This window comes from Euprymna scolopes, chromosome 36 (genome assembly GCF_053919585.1).
Source record: "Euprymna scolopes isolate OS-2025 chromosome 36, ASM5391958v1, whole genome shotgun sequence".
Classification (NCBI taxonomy): domain Eukaryota; kingdom Metazoa; phylum Mollusca; class Cephalopoda; order Sepiida; family Sepiolidae; genus Euprymna; species Euprymna scolopes.
Window position 1 is genome coordinate 50506995 of NC_136517.1, and position 15766 is coordinate 50522760.

The following is a 15766-nucleotide window of genomic DNA, read 5'->3' on the forward strand; positions in this document are numbered from 1 at the left end:
CAATTCACCTAGAGTCTCAAGTGACTCACATTATGCCTAATTATAGACGCAAATATTCCGTCCGAGTCCACCATAAACATTTATGGATCCTTTCAAGGAACAAAGAACTACCATTCCGACAATAGAAATTCAGACTACTGGCTCCATGCGTATGGAGGCAAAACAGGCCACCGTTTTGCAAATGGACAACACCAGAACCAATAAACTTTCATTGCTGTTACGTTTGAATAAATTTTGAGTTTGAAATGTATGGCTTTTGTATTTGTGGATTTTTTTTTTTACCTCTGCAAGGGAGTAAATTGGGATGTGAGAAATAATTTCTTACATATTTTACTATCTTGCAAAGGAATTAAACACCGTCAACGACAGAGATGGTTGGAGATATTTGATTCTAAATGTGTCCCAAAGATACTTATAAGATATAGGATACTTTTGGCGTGAGTAATTTTCTAGCACTGTACAGGGAGCTCACCTTTGCAGCAGATTTGGCAAAATCCTCAACGCATTTGTTCTACTTCATGTTGCCTGTGGATGTTAAGCTGGGGAGTTTGAAGAATGAGCTTTCAGCCACGGTGTCATTTGTCATGGCTATAAGTGAGTGAGACTTTTTTTTGTAGTTATTAAAGGAAAGAAAAGCTTAGTCGTGATAGCATTAAACGCCATCATCCATTTACGGACCCATTCCGCCACCGACTGAAAGTTATTTTTTTTTTTTTTTTTTTTTACAAAGGCATCACCACATTATCAAGGCCCAGAGGCCACTCAAGGATAAGGGTTAAAGAGTGTATAGTAGAAATTGGTCAATATAGTAATCATTAGTAATGAAAATTTGGTAAATTTAATAACTTATATGGAACGGCTCATCAAGAACTTATTTACTTTAGACTTGAACACAACCATATTGTAGTCAGCCGGAAAGCAGGAAAACGGAAGACAATTCCATAGGCGTGCAGTTCTAAGAAAGAAGCTTTGTTCATGGAATCTACGTTTAGGTTTAGGCACAGATAAAGAGTGGGGGAAATTATTGATAGTGATTACAGCTAGACGAGTGTTTCTTGTGAAAGTTTGGCGAGGGGGGAAGTTTTCTAGGGTTTCTGTCATTGACTTGGATATGTGTACATTCGTTTTTCCATCATGTCTATTAACGTTAGGGATGAGGTTAAATGGAAGATATCTTTCTTTTTTTCCTTTTTCAGAAGTAGCATATCACTGAACTTACGAGGGTTATTGTTGAGGCTAATGAACTTTCTTTTTTTTTATTTGCGTTCAATTTATTGAAACATTCTACACCACACCGGATATAAAAGACTTATTATCTGGCCCGTAAAACTCTCCTATATCCGGGTCACACTTATATAAGTGTTTCTTATATCTGGGTTGCAGTGTACATTAATGCAGGCTCTAATTTGGGACGAGAGAAAATCTCTCTTATCTCCGTTTTTCTTATATTCGGGTCTCTTATATCCGGGTTACACTGCTTCAAAAGAAAAACGTGTTGAAAATCGAATCGTGCTTGACGCAATGTTTGTTTTGTCGGAATGTCGTTTATTCTTTATGACGTTTACAAATGTGAACGAAGAATGACGGAAAATAATAATTGTCTTAGCTTTATTCGTTCTTCTTTCACACATAAAGTCAGTTCTCTGGCGGGAATAAAACAGCTGTTTCAAAGAAAAACGCACCTCAGATGACCGGTAATAAACCAACATCCTGACAGAAAGTCATTGTAAGTAAAAATATTTAGAACCTTTTCTTTAAAATCCATCTGTCTGCGGCCCTGTCGGTGGGGCATTAGAATACGCCGACTGTCCCCCTGCAGAGGGTAAAAGTCCCTCAATGGGGGTCCTGGATATGACCTTAAACTATATGCAGTTTTTGCAGTGGTGAGGCCCCAGCTTGTGGGCTTTGGGGAGTGTGGAGCCACCCTTTAATTACCATTGCTCCCAGGTCCACTCTGACCCAGAGTGGTAGTACCTGTTAGGGTCCCAACTATGGGTTAAATAGAAACCGACGTGAAAACAACAAATATATTCTATTAAAAAAATTTTTCTTCAAAATCTTTGAATTCGGCATTAAATAACCCGAAAAGGGTTGATATGCCGTAAAACAAAAACAACCAACCAACCATCTGTCTGTCTGTCTGTCTGTCTATCCATCCATCCATCTACCTACCTACCTACCTACCTACCTACCTATCTATTTACCTACCTACCGATCTATCTATCTATCTATCTATCTATCTATCTATCTATCTATCTATCTATCTATCTATCTATATAATTTACGAATCGCGGTAAAATTTTGTTATCTAGGTTGTGTCTTCTCGCCATGCACATATCCTAGGCATATCACTAATTTTCGACATCCATATGACAAAAATGCAAGTAAAAAACTAGTAAAACGAAATTAATTCATCGTAATTCTTACTCTGTATCGAAGAAGAAGGATCACGGTTTAAATCACATAAAAAACATTATCTATTTTACACCCCGTAAAACCTGCGAAATTTGATTTGAGCATCGCAAAATAAAAACAAATTAAAAACTGAGAAAAATATCCATGGTGGCAGATTTTTGTAAATACAAGAACAATCAGCCCACATTAAACTTTAAAAATGCAAGAAAAAAAACAAAAAACTTAGCTCAAATATACATTATATATTGTTAAAGTTGTGGCTCAATTATTAGTCAAGTGAGATATAACTGTAAAAGTCTTACATTTGGCTTGAAATATGATGAAAAGATATATATAAATGTGTATGTCCAGAAAAATTGTTTCCTTGAGCAGACAACATCTAAAACAATTATCTTCCGGTATCTATGGACGGCTTTAAGTGACAAAATTTCCTTGTTAATAAAAATTTATGAATTTTCAGTATCATAATTTGTAGCTCGAAATAAAGTAATATTGAAATTAATTCTATTAAATTTATCTTTATTCTAGGAAATAATTTTTAATTCCTAAAACTAAGCATTACTCCAATTTTTACTAAATTCTTAAATTAACTTTATCGGAAATTATTTTCTAATTCAAAATTTTTGTGTGGAATTATAAATTAAAGTCATTGTTTTGAAATCAGCCGTAAAGAAATTTAATTAACTCTGACTCATAATTATTTCAGTTACTTGGTTTAGAAATTTGCTTACTTGCTCATTGCCGAAAAACGGCATCGATCAAAAATTCAAAATATATACGTAGACAGTAAGATTGTCTGATTATTCATAATAAGCTTTAGGAGATAATCTTGCATGATTTTATTTTTCACAGAGTTTGAAACATTAAACCATTAAAAAAAAAAAATGAAATTATTTCGTGAATCTTTAGAAAATTCACAGGCTAAAATTTTAAAATGTAAATAATAAATATTTAAACATTTTTTTATAAAACTTAAATAATTTGAATATATTTTCCAACTTCCTTTTTTCAGAAAAATCGAGAAAAATCGTATAAATTGGCCACAATTGTGACCCAAAATCTATAATATAAAGCTGAATGTGTGTGTGTGTGTGTGTGTGTGTGTGTGTGTGTGTGTGTGTGGTCACGAATAGGCTCCTATATGGTTGACTATTTTAAAAAAACTGATTACATATAATGATAGAAGATGTATCGAGACACAGGAATGGGTATGTTTGATCTGGCAGAACGATGATTCATTAAAATTGTGGGGTCTGCGTACGCGCCTGGTCCACAAAGTGTGGAAATAAAAAAATTAAAAATTAAAAAAAAAGAAAGCGTTTACAAGTGTTTTTGATATAGATGTACATAATAAGACTTTGATAAGTAGGTCTGCGTTCGCGCCTGGCCTCCAAAGAATGGAAATAGGCACAAACTTTAATAAAGACTTTTCATATTTATCTGCGTAAGTATACTTTGATAATTATGTTTCAGTTTGAAGAAATATGGTATAATAAACTTATGGGGTGTTCGTTTGCGCCTGACCTCCATAGAATGGAAATATGTCACAAAGTTTAACAAGGTTTTTTTAATATAGATCCACAGAATATTGTGATAAGTGTTTCAGTGTGAACAAGTATGGTATAATAAATTATGGAGTTTATCTATTTTATTTTTACTTTCATCATATTTTGCTTTGGTTTTGATACCCCCAAATTCGAAGCTATCTCTTTACAACCCTTCCTTTTCATAACCTATCATACTTTCATAAATCAGAGCATTTTCTGCAGGCTGTTTTTGAACCCAGTCAACGACGGGTACTTTTACTAGGTAAATATATTTTATTTCATCATTCCAATATATTTTAATATGTAAAAAAACTAAGATGGCAATCCTCCCTACCCCCCAAAAATTTCTGATGAGATCGCGTTATGGAGGGAGGGAGGGAGGGATTTTTTTGTTGTATTTTATTTTATTTCAGTTTATATATAGTTCAGTTTTTTTTTTGTTTAATATAAATCTGTAAAAAAAAAAAAAATGAACGAAATTGATCAATTATTTGATTTTTGAGAGAATTTTAAAAAATCGCGTTGTTTTCATTGTTTACGTGAACATTTCCCGTTTTTAGCTTTTTTTTTGGGGGGGGGATTTAAAAACCACGGAGAGCAAAAAAAAAAATAAAAAAATAAAAAAAATAAAATAAATAAATAAATAAAATAAAAAATAAATAAATAAAATAAAATAAATAAATAAATAAAATAAAATAAATAAAAAATAAAAAAATAATAAAATAATTTTTTTATAATCTTTCTTGAGAATGCAGCAAAAATGACGATGAATCAATTTTATTTTACAAGTTTTTACTGTTATATGTTATGGAGGTCGAAAATTCCGTCTTTATTAGTGTCACACCTAACATATACTGATATATTTTATCACTTTTTAACATTTGGATAATTCTGACTACTGCTCTGGTCTTGAGTGTTATTCACGGCCGATGTAATCTGCGATATTCTTCAAGCGTACCTTGTTGAATTCAGGAATCTTTCCGTCGAACTCGGGAATTTGGAACGGAACTCTTATGGCAATCTACGTCAGTAGCATGCCATTGTTCTGTCAACAATAATTCGCAGCTGTATTCTTAATATCGCTCGCACTGAGGATTGAACCTTCAACCTCTAGAAGAGTGTCACTTACAACTGAATTTCACATTCCGTACTTTCGTGGTCGCCGCGAACCCACGGGTCCAATCTTATCATAAGTATCTTTTCTGATAAATTTATTTCTATATATCTAAAGAAAACTTTTTTTGAAGTTTTACTTCAGTACTCGAAGTGTTATCCTTTGAAATGTCACCTTACTTCTTAAACTTAGTACGATCGTTCAGAACAGTTAACATTTTCTGAGTGTAATCATTACTGTTCAGAATGACCACACTGGCACCCTAATCCGGTTTAGTAACATAAATATCATTAGACTTTAAAAGTTTGGCGGCCTGATTGTGAATCTTGCTCCATGCAAATTTTTGTGTTGATAGAATTAGTGAAACTGTATGCGAGTTCAGCTAATTTTGCCTTCATATAGATGAAATCATCATTCGACTTAGGCTCATGGTGTTTGAACTGGGAATGTAGTACCTCAAATTACGCAAAAATATTTTCTTTATCAATGCAAGGTGGGGGGGGGGAGGGTACCTACACATCCAAACCTTTGGCATATACTAATTTATCCGTGTGGGAAAGAAAACCATCAGAGAAATGGTCAACCTCGATCCCAACACCATGCCTAGCACAAAAAAAACATTACATCTCTGATGGTAGAAACAAGCTTTGTTTCTACGATAATTGTCACCAGCAGAGTGATATTTAGAGAACCATATTCAAAACGAGAGGCTGATCCACATGAACGACCAAAGCCGTCGGTATTTAGCAACAATTAAAATCAAGGATACGACCAAATCTAACTAGGGGCGACGTAATTGTCTAAGCAGAACTTCAATGTTCTATCAAGATTTTCTACTCACATTGGACAAAAGTTTTGTTATTTATGAATTAAAATGTCAGTGTGGTGCTGACTATGTGGGCCGAACTCTTCAGCGCCTGGGGTCAGACTGGCCCAACATGTACCTGCACGAATTCGGAAGTCCTGTATGCCCAACAAAAATATATCGACGAGCACATTCCGGCGTTTAAAGAATACCCCCGGAATTTTACTTAGCACACCCGGGCACTCACTAATTCACGAGTCGGCAATCGGGCAGCATCTGCTCGACAATAAATTCTGCGGAGATGCCTATTCGAATAGTTGCTTTCGTATCGTACACAGGGCCCGCTCTAAACGCTTACTAAATATCTTGGAGGTCTTTTGTGTTACGATACGTAAGCCCTCACTCTGTAGACAGAGCTCTCCCATAAATTGGAAAATTGGAGTTTACAGAGTTTTAATATATATATACATAATTAAAAAAAGTACTTCCTTATATGAATTTGTGTTTGTGTGTTTGTGTCTTATATATATATATATATATATATATATATATATATATATATATATATATATATATATATATATATAAATTCAAACACTACTGTGTTTGATTATATGGTAAAGTGGCAGTTTTAGTCATTTAGAACTGCTTTAAAGCTTCACCGTTCTCTCATTTTTCTATCAAATTTCAAACAATTATTACAGTTTATAGATCATCTTTTCAGCTATATTGCGAAATGTTTTTTTCAATTTTCGTTCAGTAAAACAACAGTTATGATAAATTTACTGGTGTTCAAAATTGTAAAAAAAAAACACGTACGGAGGTGAGCGACGTTTTTTATGATTGGTTTCCATAGCAACCACGTCGCTTCAGTTACTACTGTTGCTATCAATTCACCGCTCTTGCGAAAAGAGAAGTAACAAGCGAAACAGAGAGAATGAAAGCATAAAAGGGAGATATTTGAGGGATTTTATTGAGTGCCGCACATTGTTATTACATTTGTATATATTATGTTTATGGGGCAAAAAAAAAAAAAAAGACTGAAATTAAACAAAGAACAAGTGAATTTACTGGAAGCCTGGAAAAATCATGGATTACAATAGAAACATACGAGCATGAAAGTAATATGGTTAAGCTTAAACATGGAAAAATAAAGGACTAGTTGTTTACACTGGAAAAGAAAAGGACAAGATATTCTAGTAAAGAATATAATAAATTTATAACTTAAAATATTGCAATATTAAGAAACTTTTTAAAAATTCAATTTATAACATTATATAATCAATTTATAATGCTGCAATATTTTAAGTTATAAATTTATTATAATTTTTTTGCTGGAATATCTTGTCCTTTTCTTTTCTAGATTTACTTTTCAACGCTTAAGCTTAACCATATTACTTTCCATGCTCACATTTTTCTATTGTAATATATATATATATATATATATATATATATATGTGTGTGTGTGTGTGTGTGTGTGTGTGCGCGCACGCGCGTGTGTGATTGTCACTTCTTGATAGAAGCTTACCATCTCTTCAGGTTGACGGCGAACGTCCATGTTCACTATGCATGTAAATGGCTCTTCAGTCCAGCTTCACTCTTGCATAATCGTTTATAGGTGTAGCGTGTGCATGCGTGTGTGTGTGTGTGTGTGTGTGTGTGTGTGTGTGTGTGTGTGTGTGTGTGTGTGTGAATATGCGTATATATGTAAGTGTTATTTTGGTGAGCGTGTACTCTTATGTAATTGATAATATGCGTGCGTAATTTTCATATTGTCCGTATTCTTCTCATTTCTTTTTTATTCTTGATAGGGTTTGGTGAATCCTTTGTGTCATTTTCATCGCGTCAGCAACGTCCAACGGAAAACCTATTCAATGCACTGTAAGCAGTGAAGAAAGCTGAGTTCAATTGTTCATAACTTAATATAAGGCCGTGACACAGGTATCGATTCAACAAAAGAAAAACAAAACTTCTCAAAAAAAAAAAAAAAAAAAGATGAAGGTTACTATATTATATATTATTGGTGAGTTATTTTCTGTTTTTAAATTACTTTAGTTTTTCGATGTAAAGAAATTCCGATTTGTTTATTAAGATATTCTTATGTCACTAAATCTAATGATTTCTAATTTCTCATTGAGGTAAAGATAACAAGATGTGTTTAGAAATGTGTATATTCTACCTTACATAATTACTTTCACTTAATTATTGGCGTGTTATAATTATCGATTAATGACAAAAATATTAAGCAAATGATACTTCATTTTTAAAATATTTCAATGAAGGGACATTTGTTTCTTTAAAAGTATTTCCTGTACTATGTATGTAGAATCTATTTTATGGTTGATTTTTTTTTAGTTTTATTAGTTACGAAAAACACAACACAGGGCCTTATAAAAACAAAAAAAATTATATCTAGAAATATAACGATTGTTTTACTAAAACTCGTAATGCAGATGAAGTGCTTATAAAAAGACAAGGCATGAGTTTTAACAACAAAACTCATCAAATCTTTTTTTTACTTTTAAATAAATAATAAAGAAAAAGTAAGAGAAAAATTAGTGTTTTTTTTAGACAACAATGTTTTGTTGTTTTCTTTAAATCTTATAAGACTTTTATTGAAAAACTAGCCCGGGTGTCCGGCGTTGCCCGGGTGTTTGGAGGTGTATGTAGAACAAAAACAAAAAAAAAAAGACAAAAAACAAAAAACAAACAAAAAACAAAAAAAACAATAAAAACAACAACAAAAAACAAACAAACAAAAAATAACAGTGGTAGTAAGCAGGTATGTTCGAATATGTACTGCCAAGAAGGACAAGAACGTGAAAACAAAAACGTAACATATTTGCCGTTGCGTCCATCGCCAAACCAGAAGTGTCGAAGGTTTAAATTAAGGCTAGTCAATCGAAAATATCGGCGAAAAAGCAACCCCTCCTTGTAGAAAAGTGCCCAGTTGAGAATGAAGGAATTAATGTTTTTAGCCAATTTTTCGATATTTGTCATCCGAAGGGTTGAATTTCAAAACGATACCGATCTCGTGAAAATCCATCCTCTCTGTCGAAAGTTTTAGGCAGGCAGACATACATACATACATACATACATACATACATACATACATACATTTAAACAAACAGGTGAATTTTATATTATAGATATCCGGCTTGGTTTTTATAAATGCCTCGTCTGTAGTAGCAATTGGTGGAGAAGCAGTAATTTTACCTTTCTGAAGTTTTGAGATGAGGATTGGTTATTCTCATTATTTGAATTCTACGGACTACTGTTAAGTGTTATTTTCACAACATTTCGGTAAATGTAACCCCCGGTCTTCTTCAGGCGTATTTTGTCGAACTCGGGAATCTTCACGGAATTTCGAACGCCCGTAGATTAAATAAAGGGTTTTGTTTGATACTCCGTGCTGATTTTTAGAGTTCGCCAGAAGATTCCCAATTTCAACATAGACTGGAATGCTGCGAAAATAACTCAAGATAAGAACAGTATTGTGATGAATCCAAATAATAAGAATAGCCGTATTCTTTTAGATAAAAAGCAGTTTTCTGTTTAGTGGTTGCTAAATAATTTATAACTGCTCTGGAATACAATGTTAGTACAGTGTAATTTTCTAATATCCATTAAGCTATGTATCTAGTTTGAATACTTAAGACCTTTTTTTCCGATAGTAATTGTCTGTATTTTGTGCTGAGTTCAATCCTGAACGAAGGCAGTGAAAAAGTAACATTCAAAACAGAGAATCAGCAACTATGTCCCAGAGCCTAGCTGGAGTCCGAACACGGTACCCCCGTAATAATAATAATAATAATAATAAAGGGTTGGGTTCGAGACTCCTAACAAACGGTTCTCCACTTCGATACAAAACACTTGATGAAGGCTGGAGGGCAACACGGCCGAAACGTTGTGACGATAACAACCAAGATGAGGAAGTCAGTCCGACAATCTCAATCACTTTTTTTCCGAGTTCCAATATATTCATGTTGGACAATTTATAACATTGAGCAGCAATTTTTTTAATTTTTGACTGTTGTCTAGATTTCTACAACTGATTTAGGGTATTCTTGCGCTGCTGAATAAGAAAATGGCATAAGTTTTGGTTTCAATTAAAGCTGAAGGAACTCAAATTATATACATATTTATGTTTCGATTCAAGCTGATGCAGCCAAATCACATGGATATATATTTTTTTATTTTTAAAATCACAACTTAATAACATATAAAAATCGATAGAACATTAAATTTATAATAATATATACGAAATCTGCATAAATTAAAATATCATATTTAAGCGTACTTTATGACCGGGCTACGCTAGCTTGGATAAATACTTTTGTAGTTTTAACAAAAGCTCTACAATAATATCAGAGCATCTCCATTTATACTGAACATTTACAGAATGCCAACATCAATATATTACATATGAATGAGTCCCCTGTGGAATTTCCACTGGTCCCACTAAGCATAATAATAATGACAATTTTTTAGATTATCACTCTCAGCTAAATCATCATTCTGAAAAGAAATATTATTTTTATAAGTGATTACATGTGAAACCCTTAAAAAAACTTTACGGAAAGAAAAACAATCATTTTAATATTTAGAGTGGAAGATCAGTTTCAAATATACATTAAGGTAAAATAATGGGTAATTCTTTTCTGGAACACCAGATTTCAATCCGCCATTTTGGTGTGCGCAAAATTTTATTCCGTCATAAAAACACATTTCTACAGTAAAAAAAATATTTGTACATTTTTATCTAGCGAATAAACATGAAAACACATATGAAAAATTACGTTTATTATTTTTTAATTCCAACAACGGAGCTGAAGTCGATGTTTTGCTTCTAAAACAAAATTTTGCCCTTAACCCATCAGAAGAAATAGCAACAATCAATCCCCAAAAGGAAATAAAATGCGTTTGAACATGATTAAAAAATCCGAAAATTGGAAGACAAGCTGCAAATACCTTATAGTTTGCCTACATTACGCCATTTTGAACTTAGAAAGTTCTTCTGATAAGTTAAGGGCATAATAGATTCACTGATTGATATAATAATTAAGTGAATGATTTAATGCTACGAAACATACTGTCAAGAATTGTAAGTGTCAAGTGAATGTCAACTCAATTAAAGCAATAAATTATAAGATGGTCAACATCATGAATTTTGGCATATAGATTTTTGTCATTTATTCATTATATATATATATATATATATATATATATATATATATATATATATATATATATATATATATATATAATTAATTAATTCTATATTATGAAGAATCGTCTATCACATACATGACTTTTGTTGGCTTTATTCAAAGTTATGTATGTTATTCTATTTGCAGGAATTTTCATAATTTCGCCAACGCTTTTAGCTTCAATTGAAGGTGACGTAAGTATTGAATTCTCTTCAGCTACTTTTACTTTATGCAAATACGAATCGTTGGCATATTCCAAGGAGTTTACTTAAATCGCTGGAAAGTGCCGAAACGTTTAAACAAAAAAAAAAAAAAAAAAAAAAAATCACAGCAGCCAACAATTGGCAAACGATATGTTTTGTTTTTATTAAAAAGGGTTAACAGTTAGTTTATTTTCTCTTTTGCCAACCAGGAGACTAAAGCAAGCTGACGCCTTTTACGGCACTTCTTCCAATCCCAATCTACTTTCACATAAAAACCTAAATAATATTACAAGCAAGACATCGCAGATGGAATTCAAGTTATAGAGAGCAAAGATCGTTGTTATATATATATATATATATATATATATATATATATATATATATATATATATATATATATATATATATATATATATACTCGGGTTTTTTATATTCAAAAGTAATGGACTAATGAATTCAACGAGGTTGTTAGATAGTGCTCAATAAAAAGAGCTGATAATACTTGTTTATTGTTATATAAACATGCTCACATCCCGCTTCTACAAATAGCCACTTGTTTCAATCAAACAACAGATATCATCAGGCAGCGACTTGACTATTCAAAAGTTCAATGAATAATCATAAGATTATTCATTGAACTTTTGAATAGTCAAGTCGCTGCCTGATGATATCTGTTGTTTGATTGAAACAAGTGGCTATTTGTAGCAGCGGGATGTGAGCATGTTTATATAACAATAAACAAATATATATATATATATATATACATATATATATATACATATATATATATATATATATATATATATATATATATATATATATATATATATATATATATGAAAATAATTGAAATAGTATTCCGACAAAATAGAGAAATAAAAAGGAACAAACCGTATTATGTGTTCATCAACGTTTCGTCTTCTCTCTCTCTCTCTCTGTCTCTCTCTATCTCTCTCTCTCTCTCTCTCTCTATATATATATATATATATATATATATATATATATATATATATTTATATATATATATATTTATATATATATTTTTTTATTTATATATATATATTTTTTATTTATATATATATTTATATATATATCAACGTTTCGTCTTATATATATATATATTTATATATATATTTTTTTATTTATTTATATATATATATATATTTTTATATATATATATATCAACGTTTCGTCTTATATATATATATATATATATATATATATATATATATATATATATATATAAATTTTTTTTGCTCAACACACACCTCCAAACATCCGAGAAAAGCCGGGCATCCAGGATAGTCAAAAATAAAAATGAAATTTTTTCCTCTAATTTTCGAATAATAAAATATTAATGTTCAGAAAATTGGACAGTTTTTTTTCTTGCTCTTATATGCCATGGTGGTGGTAAGTCATAGCATGACGTGTTTGGAGTTAAGTGAAAATGATGTTTATGTGTCTGATTACAGTTTATGGAGTCTGTCGAATGCGTGTGTAATAAAAAAGGGTACACTGTTTGAAAGACTCAATAACAATTTAAGATTTAACGGTTAAGATGAAATTTTTAAATCGGCTAAAACTTTTGCACCGATCTAATATTCTACCTGGGAAACACCGGGGTTGCTTTTTAGTTATAACTAACTTGGGTGGCCGGCGTTGACCGGGTGTTTTGGAGGTGTGTGTTGAGAAGAAAAAAAAAGTGGTAGTAGGCAGGCAGAAAAAAAAATGTGACGTCTTTTCTGTTGCGTACATCGCCAAACCGGAAGAGATGAAGGTTTAAATTAAGGCTAGTCAATCGAAATGAGGGGTGACTTTCGAAAATATCGGCGAAAAAAGAGCCCCCTCCCGGTAGAAAAGTGTCCAGTTAAGAGTGAAGGAATTAATGTTTTTAGCCAATTTTTTGATATTTGTCGTTCGAAGGGTCGAGTTTCAAAACGATACCGATCTCTTGAAAATCCGTCGGCTCTGTCGAAAGTTTTAGACATACATACATACATACATACATACATACATACATACATACATACATACATTTAAACAAACAGCTGGGATTGATATTATAGATAATACATTTCGTTTACGTTATTTATTTTTTAGAATTGTCCATTGAAGTATCAAGGAATTATGGACCATACCGCTTGTATTCCGAAATCTGAAGCATATATCTCTGGTGGTAAGTTTTCTTCAACTTTTTTTTTTACAAAGGAGTCACCACTTATCAAAGCCCAGAGGCCACTCGAGCATAAGGGTTAATAAGCGTATAATGTCGTAATCATTGTTAGTGGAAATTTGATAAATTGGATTACTTAAGGGGAACGGCTCATCAAGAACTTGTTTACGTTGGACTTGAAGACGACCTTATTATAGCCAGCTGGAAAGCAGGCAAAAGGTCGAGAGTTCCACAGGTGTGCAGTTCTAAGAAAGAAACTTTGTTCATGGAATCTACGATTAGGTTTAGACACAGATAAAGAGTGGGGGGAATTATTGATAGTGTTTTCAGCTGGACGAGTGTTTCTCGTCTAGCTGAAAACACAGAACGTTGAGATAACCATTGATGACGTGAAGAAGGATGAAAAACTGGAAGGCACCTGGTCCAGATGGAGTGATGGGCTTCTGATTTAAACAGTTTCAATGCCTTTATCCACTTATAGCTGCTGCCCTGCCAAGGGTTGTAGAGTCGGGAGATGTCCCTGATTGGCTTGTTAAGTGAAGAACAACACTGATTAGGAAAGATCCTGAAAAGGAAACAGATGCCAATAATTATAGCCCAATTACATGTCTATCACTAATGTGAAAACTGTTAACTGGAATCTTTGCAGAAAAAAAATCATGAGCATCTTGAAAGTAATGGTGTTTTCCCTGACGAACAGAAAGGGTGTTGGAAAGGCTTAAGAGGTACCAAGAAGCAACTACTAATTGATAAAGCATTTTGCAGGATGCAAAAAACAAGAGGGGGAATCTGAGTGTAGCATGGATCGATTACAGAAAAGCTTATGACATGGTTCCTCATTCATAGATACGTGAAACACTATTGACGATGAAGGTTGCTGAGAATGTGGTAGGGCTTTTGGAGACAAGTATGGCTCAATGGAAAACGGTGCTGACAGCAAACAGAGAGGTGATGGGGCAGTTTGGCATAAAATGTGAAATATTTCGAGGAGACTCGTTATCTCCACTTCTTTTTGTAATGATAATGATGCCACTGAGCATCCTCTTGAAGAGAGAAAAACTGGGGTATAACTTTGGATCTGGTGACAGACGCCTCAACCATCTACTGTTTATGGATGATTTGAAAATATTCGGTAGAAATGAAAAGGAAATGGAGAGACTGGTAGAACTTGTGGGGACATACTCAGAAAACATTGGGATGGAGTTTGGGATTAGTAAATGTGCGGTGCTGGTGATGAAAAGAGGAGTAAATGTTCATTCGAATGGAATAGTGCTGCCAAATGGAGAAATCACGAAAGAAATAGAAGTATAACAGGGTATAAGTATTTAGGAGTGTTGGAGGGTGTAGGCATCATGCATAGAGAAATGAAGGAGAAAGTCGGGAAGGAGTATCTTAGAAGAGTGAAACTAATTGCAAAGTCGAAACTGTATGGAGTAAACCTAACGAAAGCAGTGAATGCTTGGGCAGTCAGTGTTTTAAGATACAGTGCGGGAATTTTAGAATGATCTGACAAGGAGTTGCATGCCATGGATATCAAAACAAGAAAAGTTTTAGCAATGTTTGGTATATTTCACATTCAAAGTAGCGTAGCAAGGCTGTATCAAAAGAGCAAAGACGGTGGGAGATGATTGAAAAGTGTAAAAGATTGTGTTAGAACCGAGGAGATGTTGTTGAAGGAGCATGTGGTTAGAAGTGAGGAGAGATGCTTAAGGTTGTGGCCAATGAAGTGGAGGTATGTGAGACCAAGGCTGATTATGTGAAACGTATGGATATAGAACAGGCAGAGGAACTGGCTAGGAAGAAAATGCATGGAAGGTTTTTTCAGGATATAGCAAAAGTGGCCGATGAATGATCATGGCAATGGCTTAGAGCTGGGTATCTGGCTACAAGTACTGAAACTTTTGTTTGTGCAGCACAAGAGCAGGCATTAGGAATACGATTGTTCAAAAATGGTTCTAGGAGAGGAAGTTGCTGCAGAATGCCGGATCAGAGTCAATTGCTCACCTTGCAGCAGGATGTAGTGGACTGGCCCAGAGAGAGTACCGCAAAAGACATGATCGCATGTGACTCCGGATATATTGGGAGGTGTGTAAGAAGGTTAGGGTGAAGTGTGCTGGAAAATAATTTGAGGAGGTGCCTGATGAAATGAGAACAAGTGAGAATGGCAAGGTAGAGGTATGGTGAGACAAAAGTGTCATAACGACCAAGCAATTGGAACATAATCGTCCGGATTTGGTTGTCATTGACAAAGTTTAAAAAAACTGGCAGATTGTAGACTTTTCAGTATCCTGGGACAGGA

General features: G+C 33.2%; 1 protein-coding gene across 1 annotated transcript in view; it reads left to right on the forward strand.

The window, feature by feature from the left end:
- Positions 1–1565: 1565 nt before the first annotated feature.
- LOC145260469 (cysteine-rich venom protein latisemin-like) overlaps positions 1566–15766 on the forward strand; it is a 63643-nt gene continuing 49442 nt past the window's right edge. The window contains exons 1-4 of the mRNA XM_080118557.1: positions 1566–1726; positions 7693–7904; positions 11239–11285; positions 13395–13470. Coding sequence (XP_079974683.1) covers positions 7877–7904; positions 11239–11285; positions 13395–13470 — 151 coding nt within the window. The 5' untranslated portion in view covers positions 1566–1726; positions 7693–7876. The remainder of the gene's footprint in view (positions 1727–7692; positions 7905–11238; positions 11286–13394; positions 13471–15766) is intronic.